Source organism: Notamacropus eugenii, chromosome 2, assembly GCF_028372415.1.
Source record: "Notamacropus eugenii isolate mMacEug1 chromosome 2, mMacEug1.pri_v2, whole genome shotgun sequence".
Lineage (NCBI taxonomy): Eukaryota > Metazoa > Chordata > Mammalia > Diprotodontia > Macropodidae > Notamacropus > Notamacropus eugenii.
Window position 1 is genome coordinate 80,156,964 of NC_092873.1, and position 17,210 is coordinate 80,174,173.

General features: G+C 43.5%; 1 protein-coding gene across 6 annotated transcripts in view; it reads left to right on the plus strand.

The window, feature by feature from the left end:
- TFR2 (transferrin receptor 2) overlaps positions 1-17,210 on the plus strand; it is a 31,373-nt gene that overhangs the window by 5,235 nt on the left and 8,928 nt on the right. Inside the window, exons 4-18 of one of the 6 annotated variants that reach the window (XM_072641383.1) lie at positions 7,082-7,222; positions 7,332-7,449; positions 7,698-7,820; positions 8,528-8,647; positions 8,866-9,005; positions 9,366-9,529; positions 10,411-10,530; positions 10,855-10,937; positions 11,025-11,088; positions 11,179-11,246; positions 11,475-11,551; positions 11,729-11,813; positions 11,986-12,213; positions 12,432-12,572; positions 13,985-14,154. In XM_072641383.1, the coding sequence (XP_072497484.1) occupies positions 7,082-7,222; positions 7,332-7,449; positions 7,698-7,820; positions 8,528-8,647; positions 8,866-9,005; positions 9,366-9,529; positions 10,411-10,530; positions 10,855-10,937; positions 11,025-11,088; positions 11,179-11,246; positions 11,475-11,551; positions 11,729-11,813; positions 11,986-12,213; positions 12,432-12,572; positions 13,985-14,068 (1,756 nt within the window). In that variant the 3' untranslated portion in view covers positions 14,069-14,154. Of the gene's footprint in view, positions 1-7,081; positions 7,223-7,331; positions 7,450-7,697; positions 7,821-8,527; positions 8,648-8,865; positions 9,006-9,365; positions 9,530-10,410; positions 10,531-10,854; positions 10,938-11,024; positions 11,089-11,178; positions 11,247-11,474; positions 11,552-11,728; positions 11,814-11,985; positions 12,214-12,431; positions 12,573-13,980; positions 15,105-17,210 lie in introns of those variants that run through there. The other 5 variants (XM_072641380.1, XM_072641379.1, XM_072641381.1 and 2 more) reach the window with 5 other exon arrangements.

Below are 17,210 nucleotides of genomic sequence, written 5' to 3' on the forward strand. Positions count from 1 at the left end.
TGTCTTCCTGACTCCAAAGTCAGCTGTCTTCCCATAGTGCTATACTGCCTCACCTGTGATATCTGTCATCAAATATTTGAAACTTCTCTTAACAGAAGGCTTGGGTTTGTCTTGCTTGACGCCAGTAGGAAGAATTAGAAGCTGTGGGGTAGCAGATTTTGGTCCAATGTAAGGAAATCCTAACAATTAGAGCAGTTCGAAAGTAGGATGGATTACTCTGGGAAGTAGTGAGTTCCTCATCCCTAAAAGTAATTAAACAGATACTGAATGACTACTTGTTGGGAAAGCTGTAGGTTTATACATCAGATGGAGATGATACTTTATGACTTTTAAGGTCTCTTTCAATTCTAATCATAGAATAATCTAATCACATAAGTAACGTGATATAGTACGATAGGATATATGATGAAGGCTCCTCTTACTAGGTTGCCAATCTGAGTCTTATAACATAACTGCTTTGGGATGTGACAAGTGGCATGCTCTCAGCCTGCAGTTACCTAGAGATGTCCTTCCTGTTTATCTATTTTCTTTTTTTTAATAGTATTTTATTTTTCCCCACAATTCTAGATTAAGGAAATTGATTCAATCTGCTATCTGCTTCTGTTTTATATGAGTTCATTCCATTCACATTCACCATTATGATGACTACCTGTGTATTTCCCTGTCTTACTCTTCCTCCAGTTTGTCCTCTCTCTTCTTTCACCCTTTCCCACATCACCAATGTTTTGTCTCTGTCTACCACCTCCCCTGATCTGCCCTCCCTTCTGTCAGGTCCCACCTCCCCTTCCCCTTTATTTAATTTATTTATTTAATCTTCTGCCCTCCTATTTCCCTGTCGGGTAAGATAGATTTCTATATTCATCTGATTGTATATATTATTACTTCTTTGAGCCAATATTGATGAGAGTAAGTTTCAAGCAATGCCCATCACCCACCCTCCCATCTTCCCCTCCATTGTTATAGGTCTTTCTTACTTCTTCATGTGAGATCATTTACCCCATTCTACCTCTTCCTTCCTTCTGCACCCATTTTACTCCTTCTCATTCCTTATTTTTTTTAATGTCATTCCCTCAAATACACCTTATACCCATACACTCTATGTTTATTCCTTCTATCTGCACTGTTAGTGATACAATTTTGAAGAGTTACAAGTATCATCTTCCATTGTAGGGATGTAAGCAGTTTAACTCTATTGAATCCCTTCTGGGTCCTCCGCCACTTTGTACCTGTTTATGCTTCTCTTGAGTCTTGGTATTGGACGTCAAATTTTGCAGCTGTGAAGTCCTGTGTGATTCTGATTATGACTCCCCCATATTTGAACTGCTTCTTTATAAGCACTTGTGGTATTTTTTCCTTGACCTGATAGTTCTGAAATTTGACTATAATGTTCTTTTGGATTCTTATTTTGGGATCTCTTTCTTTAGGTGATCAGTGGATTCTTTCAATGCCTCTGGTTCTAGGACATCAAGGCAGTTTTCCTTGAAATTTTCTTGAAAGATACTGTCCAGGTCCTCTTTTTGATTATAGCTTTCAGGCAGTCCAATGATTCTGATACTATCTTTCTTGGATCTATTTTCCAGGTCAGTTGATTTTCCCATGAGATATTTTACATTTTCTTAGATTTTTTTTTCATCCTTTTGAATATATTTGATTGATTCTTGATGTCTCATAGAGTCATTAGCTTCCACTTGCCCAATTTTAATTTTTAAGGTGTTGTTTTCCTCAATTAGCTTATGTACTTTCTTTTCCATTTGGCCTCTTTAAGGAGGCGTTTTCTTCAATGGATTTTTGTATCTCCTTTTCCATTTGGCCAATTCTAAAGTTTAAGAAGTTTTCCAAGCCGTTGAGTCTTTTTTCATAATTCTCTTGCATCACTCTCATTTCTTTTCCCCATTTTTCTTCTATATTTCTTATATGATTTTTAAGCTCCTCTTTGAGCTCTTCCATGAGTTCTTTCTGGGCTTGAGAGGAGTTCCTGTTTTCTTTGGGGTTTTGCCCATAGGTATTTTGATATTGTTGTCCTCTTCTAAGTTTGTGTCTTGGTCTTCCCTGTCATCATCATAATTTTCTATGGTCAGATTATTTTTTTTGTGGTTGTTTTCTGTTCATGCCACTCCCCTCTCTCCTTTTTGGAATTTTCCCTTTCTTTTGCATTTGAGCTCTGCTCCCAGTGTAGAAGGGTCACTGTTTCAGGTTTCTAATGCTAGTGTTGCATGCCTTGGATGTTTACCTGGTACTGTACTGATGTTGCGCTGAGGCCCATGGAGGACCCTGATCTCTGGTGCTGTGCTGGGTAGGATGGGGATTGGGGTTGGTTGGTGTTGTTAGAGGCTGTAAGAATCTGGCATCTTGCCTGGTACTGAGTTGGGTTCTGTAGTGTGCTGAAGCCAGGTGGGGTTTTTCTGCATTTCCTCGGGGCTACACTGTGGAGATCTAGTAGGACACCCACCAGGGGCAATGCTGAAACACTTGGAAGTCTGGCAGCTGCAGAACCACCTGCCTGTGGAGGGCTGCACTGAAGCATGGTGGTTCTCAGAACTTGAGTCTGCTGGTTCCCTTGGCTATATGAAGGCATTTGGGGGTCCTGGTGTTGGCAGTATTTGACTACTCCACCACACAGGGGCTCAGGATCTCCCACTGCTTTGCTGAGGTGGAGCTTGCTGCTAACTCATTGAGACTCTTCCTCTCCTAGAATGGGCTCCCCTTTTATCTGAGTGAAATGGACCTTTCTTGCAGATCCTCCAAGTCTCCCAGGCTAAAAGACAGAGCCTTGGCTAAAGTATCTAAAATGTCATATTTCTATACGGATTTTTAAGATTTACAAGGTATTTTCCTACTAACAACCCTATGAAAGAGATTGGATAAGCCATTCTCATTTTTAAGTGAGAAAACTGAGAAACCAGGTTAAATGACATACCTAACAAAGGTCACACTCATTGTTAGTAAGTGGTAGAGCCAGACTTGAATTCAGTTCTATGCTCTTCCAACTACATCTCAATGCCCAGGAACATTGGGCAGTGCCAGGAAATGAAGGAATCGTTCAGAAAATCATGGGAATCCAAAAGCAGATTCCTATAACTTAATACAATAATTATATTGATATGTAATTGATATTATATTGTTCAGTTGTTTCATACTGTTCATGACCCCATTTGGGGTTTTCTTGATAAAGATACTGGAATGGTTTACCATTTCCTTCTCCAGCTCATTTTACAGATGAGAAAACTGAGGCAAACAGGGTTAAGTGACTTGCCTAGGCTTATACAGTTAGTAAGTGTCTGAGGCCTCAGGAAGATGAGTCTTACCAACTCCAGTCTATCCACTGTGCCACCTAGCTGCCTGTATATAGTGCTTCATGGCTTTCTAATCCCTTTTGAAATAACTTTTTTGAGTCTCACAACAACCCTGTGTACTAATGGATTATCCCCATTTTAGAGATGAGGAAACTGAGGCAGACAGGGTTAAGTGGCCTACCCAAGGTATCTGTGTGTGTGACTGAATTTGAACTTAGGTCTTCCTGACTCCAGATCTGCCTAGCCTGCCTATCATATTGGTTGGGGGGGAGTGCCAGGAGATCCAAGAGAAGGAAGGCAAAGCAACAGGAAGTCTCCCTCATGAAAGCAGAAATCTGGCCCTCAAGGTTCACATTAGGATGTGCTGAATAAATTCAAGCAACAGAAAGACAGAAAAAAGCTAGAATTTGGTTCCTTTAAGGAAAGCTTGTCTGCCAGTCATCACACTGACCAGCACTGCACGTACACAATCTGGATTCATTCTCTGGGTCGGGGATAAGATGAATATATGAATTTGATTGCATTTTAAATACCATCATAGTTCTTATGTAGGATTATAGGGTTTGGAAACAAACAGAACCTGTCATCTACTACAACTCCCTCTATCTTATTTGTTTTTTATGCTTATGTTTATTTATTATATATTACTATGTTTTATGTTTATTCTGAACCAAAAACAAATAAATAAAAGACAAAGAAAAAAGAGCATTTCCATATACACAGGGTACAAAAAGTATGTGAAACTATGAATCTCCATTTCATACTGCTTGTTTTTTTTTTCAAATAAAGCAAATAATGCATCTAATCTAATACCTATCTTGCTTGTCTGTGTTACCTTCTGAATCTCCTTCTGTTCTTTCTGGACATTTAAAAAAAGTTGTCCCTCCCATCACTGTTTCTGACCCCACTGCCCACCCAATTGAAAGTACAGAAATTTTGCAAAACAACCCAAACCTTGTAACAAATATGAATAGTTAAGCAAAATGAATTAACACAAAAACCATGTCCAAAGAGACTGTGTCTCTTTCACCACCTCTGGTCCTTTACCAGGAAGACTAGATCTTGCTTCATCACAGGTCCTCTGGAGACTATATTTCTTACAATATAATAATATTCCATTAAACCATATATTATAATTTGTTCTGAAACTCCTCATTGATGCAAGAAGTTTGTATGGCTTGAAATTATTCCCTCTTAACTTCCCCCTCCCAGTACCCACCTGTTTCTAAAGAGTTTGATGTAGTTTATGCTAACTTCTTTGTGTATGATGTGTTCAACCCTCCTTTGTCAGGTTCAGATAAGAGTGAGGTTGATCTGCTGCCCAATCCTCCCCCAATCCTTCTTCCATGTTCATACATTCTTCTTCTCATATATCTCAGTTATGAGAAAATTCAGGTTCTATCCGCTTCTTCCTCCTTTCTATATGAACATATTTCTTTTTACTCTCCTCTTTCTTCTGATCTTAAGGGAGATCAGGAAAAGCTTCCTGTTCAACATGAAATTTTTGCTAGGCTTGAAAGAGACCAAGAGGTAGAGATCAGGTGGGAGTGCATTCCAAGCATAGGAGATGTCTAATGAAAATGCTAGAGTTAGGAGATAGAATTTCTTGCTTAATGAACAGTTAGAAGACCAGCATCACTGGTGGTGCAGTGGATAGAGTGCCAGGCCTGGAGTCAGGAAGACTCGTCTTCCTGCGTTCAAATCTGGCCCCAGATACTTACTAGCTGGGTGACCCTAGGCAAGTCACTTAATCCTGTTTGCCTCAGTTTCCTCATCTGTAAAATGGAATAGAGAAGGAAAAGGCAAACTACTCCAGTATCTTTGCCAAGGTAACTCCAAATGGGGTCATGAAGAGCTGAACTGAAATGACTGAACAACAAATCCCCGGGAAGGGGAGAAGGTGGAGGAGCACAAAGGGGATTTTATATTTCTCTATCCTAAGTTTATTGAGTAGGGGGAAGTGCCATGGTCAGATTTGTGATTTAAGATCACTTTGACAGCTGAGGGGAAGATGAGCTAGAGTGGAGTAAGATGTTTGACTGGCAGGCAGATCAACCAGCTGGCTATTGCTGTGGTTCAGATGGGAGGTGATAAAGACTTCTATTAGGGCATCTCAGGAGAAGAGAAAAAGGCATATGTGAGAAATGTTACAGAGGTAAAATCAACAGATTGGATATGGGGATGATAAAGAGTGATGAGCTGAGGATGAACCCTATCCTTGGTTCCATTTTCATCCCAAGCTGACATCCCTTCTGGCTTTTCCCCATGAGCAAGGCTGGGCCAGCATGACAGCAGGAGCACTGCCTCAGCTGCTCAGGGGTGCAGAACTGGGAGATACATCAGTCCAGGTCTGTGCCCCATGAGGGGAGAAGAGTTCAGTCAAGTTAGTGGCACACCCAGGGCTGGAACTCTTGACTCATAATCCCATTTTATTAGGAGAGGCAGCTATGTGGTACAATGGAGAGAGTACTAGGCCTGCAGTCAGGAAGTCTTAAATTCAAATCCACCTTACTAGCTGTGTGACTTTAGGCAAGGCACTCTGTTTGCCTCAGCTCCTTTTGTGTAAAATAGGTATAATACCAGCACTTACCAAATAAGATAATATTTGTATTGTGCCTGACCCACAGTAAATAGTTAATAATGTTTATTTCCTTTCTTCAAGGGGCTGAAACAGTGGAAGTTATAGTAAGGCAGCTTTTGGCCCAATAGAATAGAATTCTTAAGAATTAGAGCTGTTTAGGGCAGGTAGGTGGTGCAGTGAGTAGACTTGAGTTCAAATCCAGCCTCAGACACTTGACACACTAGCTGCATTACCTTGGGCAAGTCACTTAAGCCCTATTGCCTTGCCTTCTCCCCTTTAAAAAAAAGAATTAGAGCTGTGCAACCCCAAGATAGGGTGACTTCACTGTGGAATAGTGATGTTTCTATTACAGAAAATATTCAAGCAAAGATGGGTCAACCATTCACCAGGGAAGTTGTAGAATGATTCTCTGCAGTGGGTTGCAAGTTGATCTGGGTGAGCTCTGAGACCCTTCTGTTATCCTCACCCATCTATGAAGTGAAAATAGTACTTGCAATATATCTCATGGTTTGCTATGGGAAAGGTGCTTTATGGGCCTTAAAGCAATATACAAATGTGAATGACTCTTATGATGACATGTCTAAAACTGAGGGTTTAAGCATGAGTAACAGAAATTGGTGACAACTCTCTGAGACTATAAATTACATAGAAGTCGCTGATCTGTATCAGTGGATGAATTTCCCCACACCAAAGAAATCCAAGATCTGGAACCCTCCCCCCTACTCCACCCATAAAAAAAACCAAGACTTGGGGTTTCACACACAAGAAAGAATGGTGACTATTAACAACAGGGAAGTGAAGAGTAGGTTGGTTTCAAGGCGTGTTCAATTTGAGGAACTTGTGGTATATCCAGCAACTAGTTGGAGATATAGGACTGGAAGAACTCAGGAAATGTAGATTTGGGAGACATGAGCATTGGAGGAGCAGTTTTTGTTGTGTGATGGAGAGAGAATTAAATGGCTTGCTGGTATTATGGGAGAGCCGATGGATGAAGTGAAATTTTATTTTGAGGAGTGAGGACACCTGAGAATGTTTGATGGTGAAAGAAAAAGGAGTCAGTAGAAATTGTCAATCATTTAGAAAGGAGGTGATTTAGAACAAAAGCACCAACATTTCTTTGTAAGGGGCAGATATCTAACCCCTCATGATCAGTCCTCTCCCAGAATCCAAGTGTCCTGCCCTGTAGCTCCCTGTTCTTCCCAAACAGGACCATCAGCCTTCTGGAGCGATCCTCAGGTTCCCCTGGAATGACTACTCTGTCTCACCAGATCCGAGACATGTTCTCTCAGCAGAAGCTAGACCATGTGTGGATGGATACCCATTATGTGGGGCTGCAGTTTCCTGACCCGTGAGTTGGGGTGGTAGAAGGCCTGCTCTGAGAGTATAGTCTGGTGGGACAACGGTAACTAGACTGAGGGTGAAGGGTGGGAAGATTCCTGACTTTTCTCCTACCACAGGATCTGGCCAAATACACTGCATTGGGTCGATGAGTCTGGCAATGCTTTGAGAGAGTTACAGTTGGAGGATCCTGATGTGTATTGCCCCTACAGTGCCAACGGCAGTGCTGTTGTAAGGGTATTTCCTGGGACCCAGATGTGCCTTCCCAGCCCCACCTATATCACATTCCTTTAGTTCTCAGAGATCCAGACAACCTTGTTCCCCAGACTCCCTAGCCCTCTCCTGGTTCCCTTTGGCTCCTTTTGGCCTCAGAGGTACTGCCCTCTAGTTCTACACCCTTACATTCCTTACATGGGGCCAGGCTCAGAAGTGGTGGGAAGGCAGTCCATTGACTTGCTCACTGTCTGCCTTGCTGGACTTCGCAGGGAGGACTCATCTATGCTAACTATGGGCGCTTGGAGGATATGGAAGCTCTCCAAGAGAAGAATTTGGACATTAAGGGGCACCTATTATTGGTGCGAATAGGACAAGTGAGCTTTGCTGAGAAGGTGAGAGACCTCTCTAGGAGAACAGAGACTGAAGAGGGAGGACAGACCCTGGTAGCAGAAACTGAGAAAAGTAACCCTATACTACCAGCAACCCAATCCAACAAGTCTGCTAGAATGAGCGCTGTTATGATAGAAAGCCAATGGAAAGAAATAGGAAAGAGCCTTGGACTTGGAGTCAGCAGACCTGGGTTCAAGTTTTGACTGTCACTCAGCAGCTGTGTGAACTTAGAGAAATCTAAGTTCTAACCTCTCCAAGCTTCAATGTCCTCCTCTGTTCATGAGGAATAACGGTCCCTCCCCTGCTTCCTTTAGAGAGTTCTTGTGAAGATCCAATCAGAGAATAGATGGGAAAGCACTCTAGCCCTGAAGTGCTGTATAGTGAGCTATTCCCGTATGATTATTGTTATTTTTAGGAAATAGGCAATTCAAGGGGATAGAAGGGATCAAAAAACTTCTTTAGAAAGAGGAAATAACATAAAGAAACAAGGAAGGTAGTGGCTGTTAGGGAAGTAGGAACCATTCTGGCAAAGTTGGAGATGGATTTTGGAGAAACAGTAAGTGTGTGGAGTACAGGAAACAGGATGTGGATTCTTGGGGTTCAGAAATGGAAAACATAGGAGTGTAGCAAAGATTCATGAGGGTCTAAGAACTAGGAAGTGGGCTGCAGGTGTGTTCAGGAGAATGATGAGATCTGATTCCTACATTAGGTGTCGAATGCTGAGGCCTTTGGGGCTCTGGGTGTCCTGATCTACCCAGACCCTGCTGACATCCACCCAGATCCCCACAAGAAGCTGAGGCTCTCTAACCACACAGCTGTGTATGGACATGTGAGTCTTGTACCTGGGAATCAAAAGGGCCCTTCTTATTTTCAGGACCCTGACATCCTCAGAAAGGAAGACTAAGCATGAGGCCAAGTCCAATGCTACCTAGACTCTATGGCTCATGTAGGAGGACTGGGTGGGGAATGGGAACAGGGAGATAAGGATAGGGATGATTCCCTGATCTTTTTCTATCCTTGCCAGTTATGCCCCAACTCCCCCAACAGGTTCACTTGGGAACAGGGGACCCCTATACTCCTGGCTTCCCCTCCTTTAATCAAACCCAGTTCCCACCTGTGGAATCCTCTGGCCTCCCTAGTATCCCAGTACAGCCCATCAGTGCCGACATCACTGCCCAGTTGCTGGGGTGAGTAGGGGAAGGGAGGGAGGAAAAAAAGCCTTGAGTTCTGCTTGGTCATAAAGATACCAAAACCCAAAGACAAAAAAAGACCTGTCTTTTCCATTCTTTTCATCTTCTCAGTCCCACCCCACCCCCTTTTCCTTTTCTCTCTATCCCTTTATCTCTGACTGTCATCTCCATTTCCCTCTTTTCATCATCTTTCCTCTCTATCTCTTCACCTTTTTTTATGCTTCTGCTCCCTCTTGACCTCCAGATCTTAGCAGTAAAGTCTCTGTGATAGATCTGTGTCCTTTTCCCTCAATGCTGTTGTTTCCCTGAGCTTATTTTAGAGCTGTCTTGCCTCTCTGACTTGGTTCCTGCTCCTAGGAAGCTGTCAGGCCCTGAGGCCCCCCAAGAGTGGAAAGGGAATCTCTCTGATGCTCCATACCGATTGGGCCCTGGGCCAACTTTGCGCCTTGTTGTCAACAACCATCGAACCTCAACTGCCATTATCAGCATCTTCGGCTGCATTGAGGGTCACTCAGAACCTGGTAGGAAATGTGGGCTCTGGTTTAGGCTCAGCTTCTATTTTGTGTATAAGATATATGTGCTGTCTGTGTAGGATATAATGTCCAAATGGATTGTCCAAACAGATGTTTTTAGGAAGGCATTGGTGTGATCTGAAGTCTGCACTATGAGGAGAGAAGGAAAGCCAACAGGAGAGTGGGAGGGAGAGAGTCAAATTCCAGACAAGGCTGGGCACTCAGCACTCTTTTCCTCAGTCTTCAAAAGGGTACCAGAATAGAATTATATTTATCTGTCCCACTATATATTGCTGGTCTAGGTCAGAACAAGTTGCTCTGCTGGTGACTACCTCTTAGATTGGGGAGAGTTACTCCAAGCTTCTACTTCACCCCTTCTCACCAAACTCTGGTTACATAAAAGACCATCACAAATGGGTAAACCCATTTTTCCCAAGCAGAAGGCAAATAGAAATTAGAAAATTTGTACAGTTTTTAATAGAAGAGAAACACACAAGAATGGCTCTTTAGATGGTAGTGAGATGAGATCACAGCTCAACAGAGAGGACCTGATCCCACTCAAGGGGAAATTCCGCCTCCCTCCCCTAAAACTGGAGTCAATCATGTTGAGGAGTTAACTTTTCCTACATATTAGCTTCCAAAGTCTCCCTCTCTTTCTGTTTGAAGTTGGTCCCAGAAAGAATTTAGAATTACCACTGCTCTTCCCCTCTCTGTGTATATATGTTTATTTCTTTCTCTCAGTGTGTGTGTGTGTGTGTGTGTGTGTGTGTGTGTGTGTATCTCTAATGTGCCACATAGAGAACTAAGAAAAATCAGTTCTTTCCTAGGCATCATTACAGATTTAAATCTAGCCCCCAACTTCACACTTTTACCCTTTCTTCTTGCCCTAGATCATTACATTGTCATTGGGGCCCAGAGAGATGCCTGGGGTCCAGGGGCAGCCAAGTCTGCTGTGGGAACAGCCATCCTGCTGGAGCTGGTACGCACCTTCTCTGCCATGATGAGGAATGGTAAGGCCACGGACAAGATACTAGGGTCAGGGAGGTAGAGAGAGAAGAGGATCAGGAATGAGAGGTAAGAGGGGACCAAAATTTGAAAAGGTACAAGGACAGGACTGGGGGGAGAAAGAGGGCTTGGGATCTGGCCCAGGGAAGAATTAAGGAGAAAGGAGTTAAAGAAGATTCCAAATCGGGGGTTGGATTGGGAAACTGAAGGTACATAAGAGCATGTGAAGGACTAAAAGCAGGACAAAGTGATAACTCTAGGGGTGGCCAGTGAAATAAGGATGAGTAAGGTAATCACTTTTCCTCACCCCCTTCCTTCCCATTCATCAGGTTTTCAACCTCGACGAAGTCTACTTTTTGTCAGTTGGGATGCTGGTGACTTTGGCAATGTGGGAGTCACTGAATGGCTGGAGGTAATAAGCCAGAAATGGAGAGAGTCTGGGGTGGGGTGGTCCTGGGTGCTGGAGGTGAGTTTGTCCTTAGTTTTCTCTCTCCTTCAGGGCTACCTCACCATGTTGCACCTCAAAGTTGCTGTCTACGTGAGCTTGGACAATGCTGTGCTTGGTGAGCCGAGATCTAAGCTTTTCTGTGGAAGAGAAGTTAAGAATTGGGCCTTAAACCTAATTATCTTCCCATCTCCACCTCACTCCTCAGGGGATGACCAGTTCCATGCAAAAACCAGCCCTCTTCTCACCAGCCTCATTGAGAGCATCCTAAAGCAGGTGAGGGTCCTAAGAAGGCACAGATCCACAGACTGTCAGAACTGAAAGTATATCATTCAACTCTTTCCTTTCTTAGAGAAAAGTGGGACCCAGAATTGAGAAGTGACTTGCCTAATGCCATAGAGGTTAGAGAGAACAAAAGTAGGGTCTAGGAAAAAGCCAGGGGGATCAGAATTCTAGCTGAAGTCTGATCATTGAGGTCTTTTCCTCTATCCTCTCCTGATGTAGGTGGATTCTCCCAACCATAGTGGTCAAACCCTCTATGATCAGATGGTTGTTCCAGGCCAGAGCTGGGAGGCTGAGGTGTAAGTGACAGGCTTCCAGGAGATGGGATGTCTAAGTCTGCCAAGGAACAGGAAGGGAGGGAAAGGGACAGATCTTGGTGCTAATGGTGGTGCTGGTATCCTACTGGGATCTGGGAAATCTGAACAGGGAATTGTTCTCCACTCTTGGCTACTCTTGGCTATGCCTCCCATTGTCAGGATCCGGCCCCTGCCCATGGACAGCAGTGCTTACTCCTTCACTGCCTTTGGAGGGGTCCCCGCTGTTGAGTTCTCATTCACTGACGTAAGCCCCATCCCACCCCCATCTCCAAATATGCCCCCTCTGTCACAGCCCCATAATTCCAACCTTACCTACCATTCCATATTCTAGACCCATTGTCCCATCCCCAAACTCTACCTTTACTTCCATATCCCTAGCTGTTATGGACCTTGCTCTTCCTGTCTTTCATCATCAGAAGGGCCCACCCTACCCCTTCCTGAACACCAAAGAAGATACATATAAGAATCTGCATGGAGCATTACAAGGGAGGTTGCCAGCTGTGGCCCGGGCTGTGGCCATGGTGGTGGGCCAACTACTCATCCGGCTCAGCCATGATCACCTGCTACCCTTAGACTTTGGTTGCTATGGTGATGTCATCCTGAAGCACATTGGTAGACTCAATGAGTTCTCTGGGGATCTCAAGGTTAGAACCTGGGTATCATTTCCTAGCCAGGGTTGAGCTTTCTTCCCTGAATCCTATATTCCAAATCTCAGTTCCTTTGGAACTTAGTCCCAACTTCCTATCCCCCTTCATTTCTCAGATCCTGTGTCCTGATCTCCAGCCTTTCACTATTCTATTCCCTAAAGCCCCCAAATTATGCTTCCTACTTCCTTCCTTGGCACCCTGGCACTATTCTCTAGGCCCGGGGCCTGACCCTGCAGTGGATATACTCAGCACGAGGAGACTACATCCGATCAGCTGAGAAGCTGCAGAAGGAGATCTACAGGTCAGAAGAAAGTAATGAGAGATTGATGCGAATGTACAACGTCCGAATCATGAGAGTGAGTCAGACTCATATGTCAGCCTTATCCTTTTAACTGCTGTCATAGGGCCACCCCAAGCCCAGCCACCCCAGTTAGCAATATGAAGAAACCTTATTCCTCAACAGCTTTGGCTATTATGGCTTCTTTTCTGGTTTTTGGGTCTTAACATTCGAAGGTTCTTCCTCTGACCTTTCCTCATTCCCTTTCCTGTGTCTAGTTCCTATCCCACCCACCTCCACTTCCCTGCCTTGTTCCCTGCTTTTATCTTCCCTCTCCTTTCCCATCTCTTTTCTCCATTTCCTTTCATCTCTCCTCCTTTCCTATTCCCTCATCTTTCTCCTTTCCCACCTGGAATCACCAGGGAAGAATGAGCAAAGAGAAGAGGGTCAAGGATTGAAGTACTGAGCTACCCAAAGTTGGATTGGGGTTAAATTACAAAAGGAGAGAGAATACTGAGGAAAAGGACCAAGGAAAGACATCTACACTTGGGCAGGAGGATAATTAGAGGAGAGAATCAGGAGAGAATAATGCCAAAGAAGCCAATGCTATAGAGTTCAGAGGAAAAGGAATGAGAAAAGACCACTGGATTTAGCAGCTGAGATCATCTGTCACTCAATGGTAGAAGACTGATGGAGGTTGAGCTGTGAGGGGATAACGAGGAAGTAAAGATACACTACTCTTACTATTTCTAGATGTTTCATCACAAGATGAATGAAATAAGGCTTGAAAGATTCAGCAAATATAGAGGATTTGTTATTGTTGTGTGTTTAGGATAAAGGATGACCTGATCATATTTGTAAGAGAGGAGAAAGAATCAACAGAGCAGGAAGGAATTGATGATGCAAGAGAGAGGGATCCAGTCTCTTCCCTGGCTATTTGCTATCAATGACTTCTCACTAGAATGCTACCAATAATGCTACTGACAGGATAAACCTCAGATTACCTGTCCAGGGATAAGGAGAGAATTAGGAAGAGTGAATTGAGATGGCATGGAGGGGGGGCGGGGAAGACTTGTGTGGTTGGAAAGAGAACTGAGGCAGTTGTTGAGGGACAAGGTTGTCATGGAAAGCTCAGATCATTAAAAGATACAGAGAGGAAGATTAGATGGAATTGGGAAGTGTTCGTGAGGAAGCGGGGGAGAGGGTCAGAGTAGATATAGAATCAAGAGGAGAGGTAAGACTACCTATGTGACATTGGACAAATTGCTTAATCTCTCCAGGAGGCTAAAGAATTTGGGAAAGAATAAAGGGCTGTGAGAAATCAGGAAGGAGTGCTAGAGGGAGTGGGGAAATTAGGCAAAGGGAAAATAATTGGGGGTGCCTGAAGGGGGCTGAAACTGTAGTATTAATGGGTGGCCAAAACAGTGTTCAGGAAGAAAATGATCTTCTGCTTCCTCTCTGACCATTCCCTATGCCCCTTGTGGCAGGTAGAATTCTACTTCCTATCCCAGTATGTGTCACCAGCAATCTACCCATTCCGTCACATCTTCCTGGGTCAAGGGGACCACACTCTGAAGGCCTTACTCGAGCACCTGCAGCTGCTGAGGAGCAAGGAGGCTGAGAATGGCTCCCTAAGATATTCACGACCTCATTTTGAAGAGGGCCACTTCCGCCACCAGCTAGCTCTACTCACCTGGACCCTGCAGGGAGCAGCTAATGCCCTCAGTGGAGATGTCTGGAACATTGACAACAACTTCTGAAGGTGAAGGAATCGTAGCACACAGTCTTGTATATCTCCCCTTTTTGCAGGAGCACCCATTCTCTCAGTTTCTTCATCTCTAGATCCTTCACAGAGTCTCCTCCTTTTATACATCCTTTTCTGTTACATTTCAGGGTGCTAGCCTGCTAGCTAACTGCTAATCCCAATTCTTATTTTGCCCCCTTCCTTTCCTCTTAAATGGACATCTCTGTATATAATGTAAGAGAAAGTAGTTACATTCCTCTTAATGTGATCATACTGTTAGAGAGCAGTATCTGCTCAACCATTCTTATACATACTTTCCCTTCCCCAAGTCCTTGGCTCCCTAACCCCCCTCCCACCCCCACCAAAAAAAACTAGGGCAAGGCGATTCAATGTCCATAACCTGAAATCCTGTTGTGCTCTGGAACCTCTCTTGAGCTTGGAGGTGCAGGTCTGCCAACATTTTCTGAAGGGGGGAACCTGGGAAGAGTCCTGCTTTTCCTGAGAAATCACTTTACTGGTTTACTTAGAGCTCTCCTAAGCAGCTCTTGCTCCCCTACCTACCCTTCACTCTTTGTCCTAGAAGGCTTTTACATTTAATTTCATGGACTCACTCAGTGACTGAGGATTCAAAGAAAAATATTACTCAAAATCACACCACTCCTTGTCTTAACAAGAAGCTGGAATAGGGAAGGGAGCAGGGCAATCAAGAAAGTGTCTTTCTTCTCCCAGTGACCCCTGGGATTAAATGTATGTATATTTAATACATGTGTATACCTAGGTAACAAAATAGGTCATGAATAGCCCTCAAACAAAAGGTTATTCTTGCCAACTCAATTTCAATAAAGGTTTATTAAGCCTTGTGCCTGAGGATAACGAAGAGTCGCTGTTCTATACTGAAGGCATATGATTTGGACTGGGCTCAGTCCTGAGGAGCCTGGGCTCTAACAAGAAAGGGGCTAGGTTCCACTTTCTCATACTCTTTGGCTCATTAACCCACTGCCAGGTATCTCTGATCTGTTTTTACATATAGCTTAGGTTTGACTGACATGAAGGGTAAAAAGGAGAAGTTAAAAAAAGAATAGTTACAATGTGAACTGGGTGATTTAATCCTACAATCCAGATCTAAATCCTACAGCAAAAAGCAGGGGGAGGATGGAAGCTTAGGAACTTGGGAAAGTTTAAAGGGCTGTGGGGAATCAGCAAGGAGTGCTGGAGGGAGTGGGGAAACTAGGCAAAGGGAAAATTATTAGGGGGAACCTGAGGGGGGCTGAAGCTGTAGTACTGATGGGTGGCCAAAGTAGGGCAGGGTTCAGGAAAAAAGTGATCCTCTGCTTCCTCTCTGACCAAAAGAAATGCTAAACATAAAAGGTTCATATTTTACATTAACAAAAAGACTTAAAACAGGATTCAGTAAGAACTTATAACTACTATTACAATATGCTGAGAGGTTGAGACTTAACCTTAGAAGGAGAAAGCAATTTTGAGGAGTTAACGATGTATTTTTTTAGGGCTTGCTAGTTGGCACAGTGGATAAAGTATCTACCACTACTCTCCCCACCCCATCCCAGTTAGGAAGACCTGAGTTCAAATTCAGCCTCAGACACTTATAGCTGTATGACCCTGGGCAAGGCACTTAACCCTATTTGCCTCAGTTTCCACATCTATAAAGTGAGCTGAAGAAGAAAATGGGAAAACCACTTTAGCATCTTTGCCAAAAAAAACACAAATGGGGTCATAGATATAACTGAACAACAACAATTATACTTTTTACTTTTTCCCTTTAGCTTTGTACCATCTCCCAGAAAGTGCTCATACAATAGCCAGCATTGGGCCAATTCTCTCTAAGAGAGCCAGAGAAGTTACCATGGACTTCTTCCTTGCCACCATTCAGCTCCACCCCATGGGCCCAGGACCTCTATAACTCAGAAGGTTACCTCTGAGCCTAGACACATCCATAGTGGGATGAATAACTGCTTGCCTAAAATCAGAAAAGAACCTAGGCCTAGGTAAGACATGATGCCATGTGCTCCCAACCACATGGAGGTCAAAGTTGGAGTTAGGGCAGTCTGCCTCTTCTCCTAAACCACAGAACTGACACGATTAGCCCACTGAAAGAAAAAGAGAGGAGGGAGCAGTCTATCAATTTTATGCATTCACTGAATCATAACCTCTTCCAGTTCCACATCTAATATAAAGGAATTCTTCTTTATTTCCAAGTGCAAGCCTGAGCCACAGATAACTGGAAGCAGGGCCCCAAAGTTTCCATGTGGTCAACCAGAATTGGTAATGGCAACTCTGATCATTTTCATGGATTAACCCCATAGACCAATTCAACCTCATTACACACACACTAATGACTGGGGGATTTGGGAAGGCTTCCTGGAGAGCAAGCTTTAAAGAGAAATAAGGTTTCTCAAAGTCAGAGGGGAGGAAGGACAAGGAGACGGTAGATTGTATGAGTGCATAAAAGAGGGCGTGATGAGTTTGTGGGAAAGTACATAGTCTAGTTTGATTGGACAGTATAATTTGTTTACAGACAAAGTTGGGTCAAAGCCAGACTGTATTAAATGCAAGGATAAGAAGTTTCTATTTTACCCTCAAGGCATCAGGGACTGATTATAGGTTTTTGACCAGAGAAGTGGCCTCATCAAACAATATTTTTGATAGCTATATAAGACAATAAAGTCTTGAACTAGGATGGTGGCTGCGAGAATTCTGAAAAAGAAGAGATTATGAAAATATAATTAATAGAACTTGATAAGGAAAGTGAAGGAGAGTGAAAAGCCTTGTTGACTGGGAAAATGGTGGTGCAAGACAAGCAAGAAAGCCTGGGTTCTTCCCCTGCCCTTGTATTTCTTTGTCTGTTTATGTGTTTATTTATTTATTTTAAATGTTCATTTAAAAAAATTTTGGCTTCCACATTCTCTCTCCCTGCTGCCCCTCTTCCACCCATTGAGAAGGCAAGCAATATAA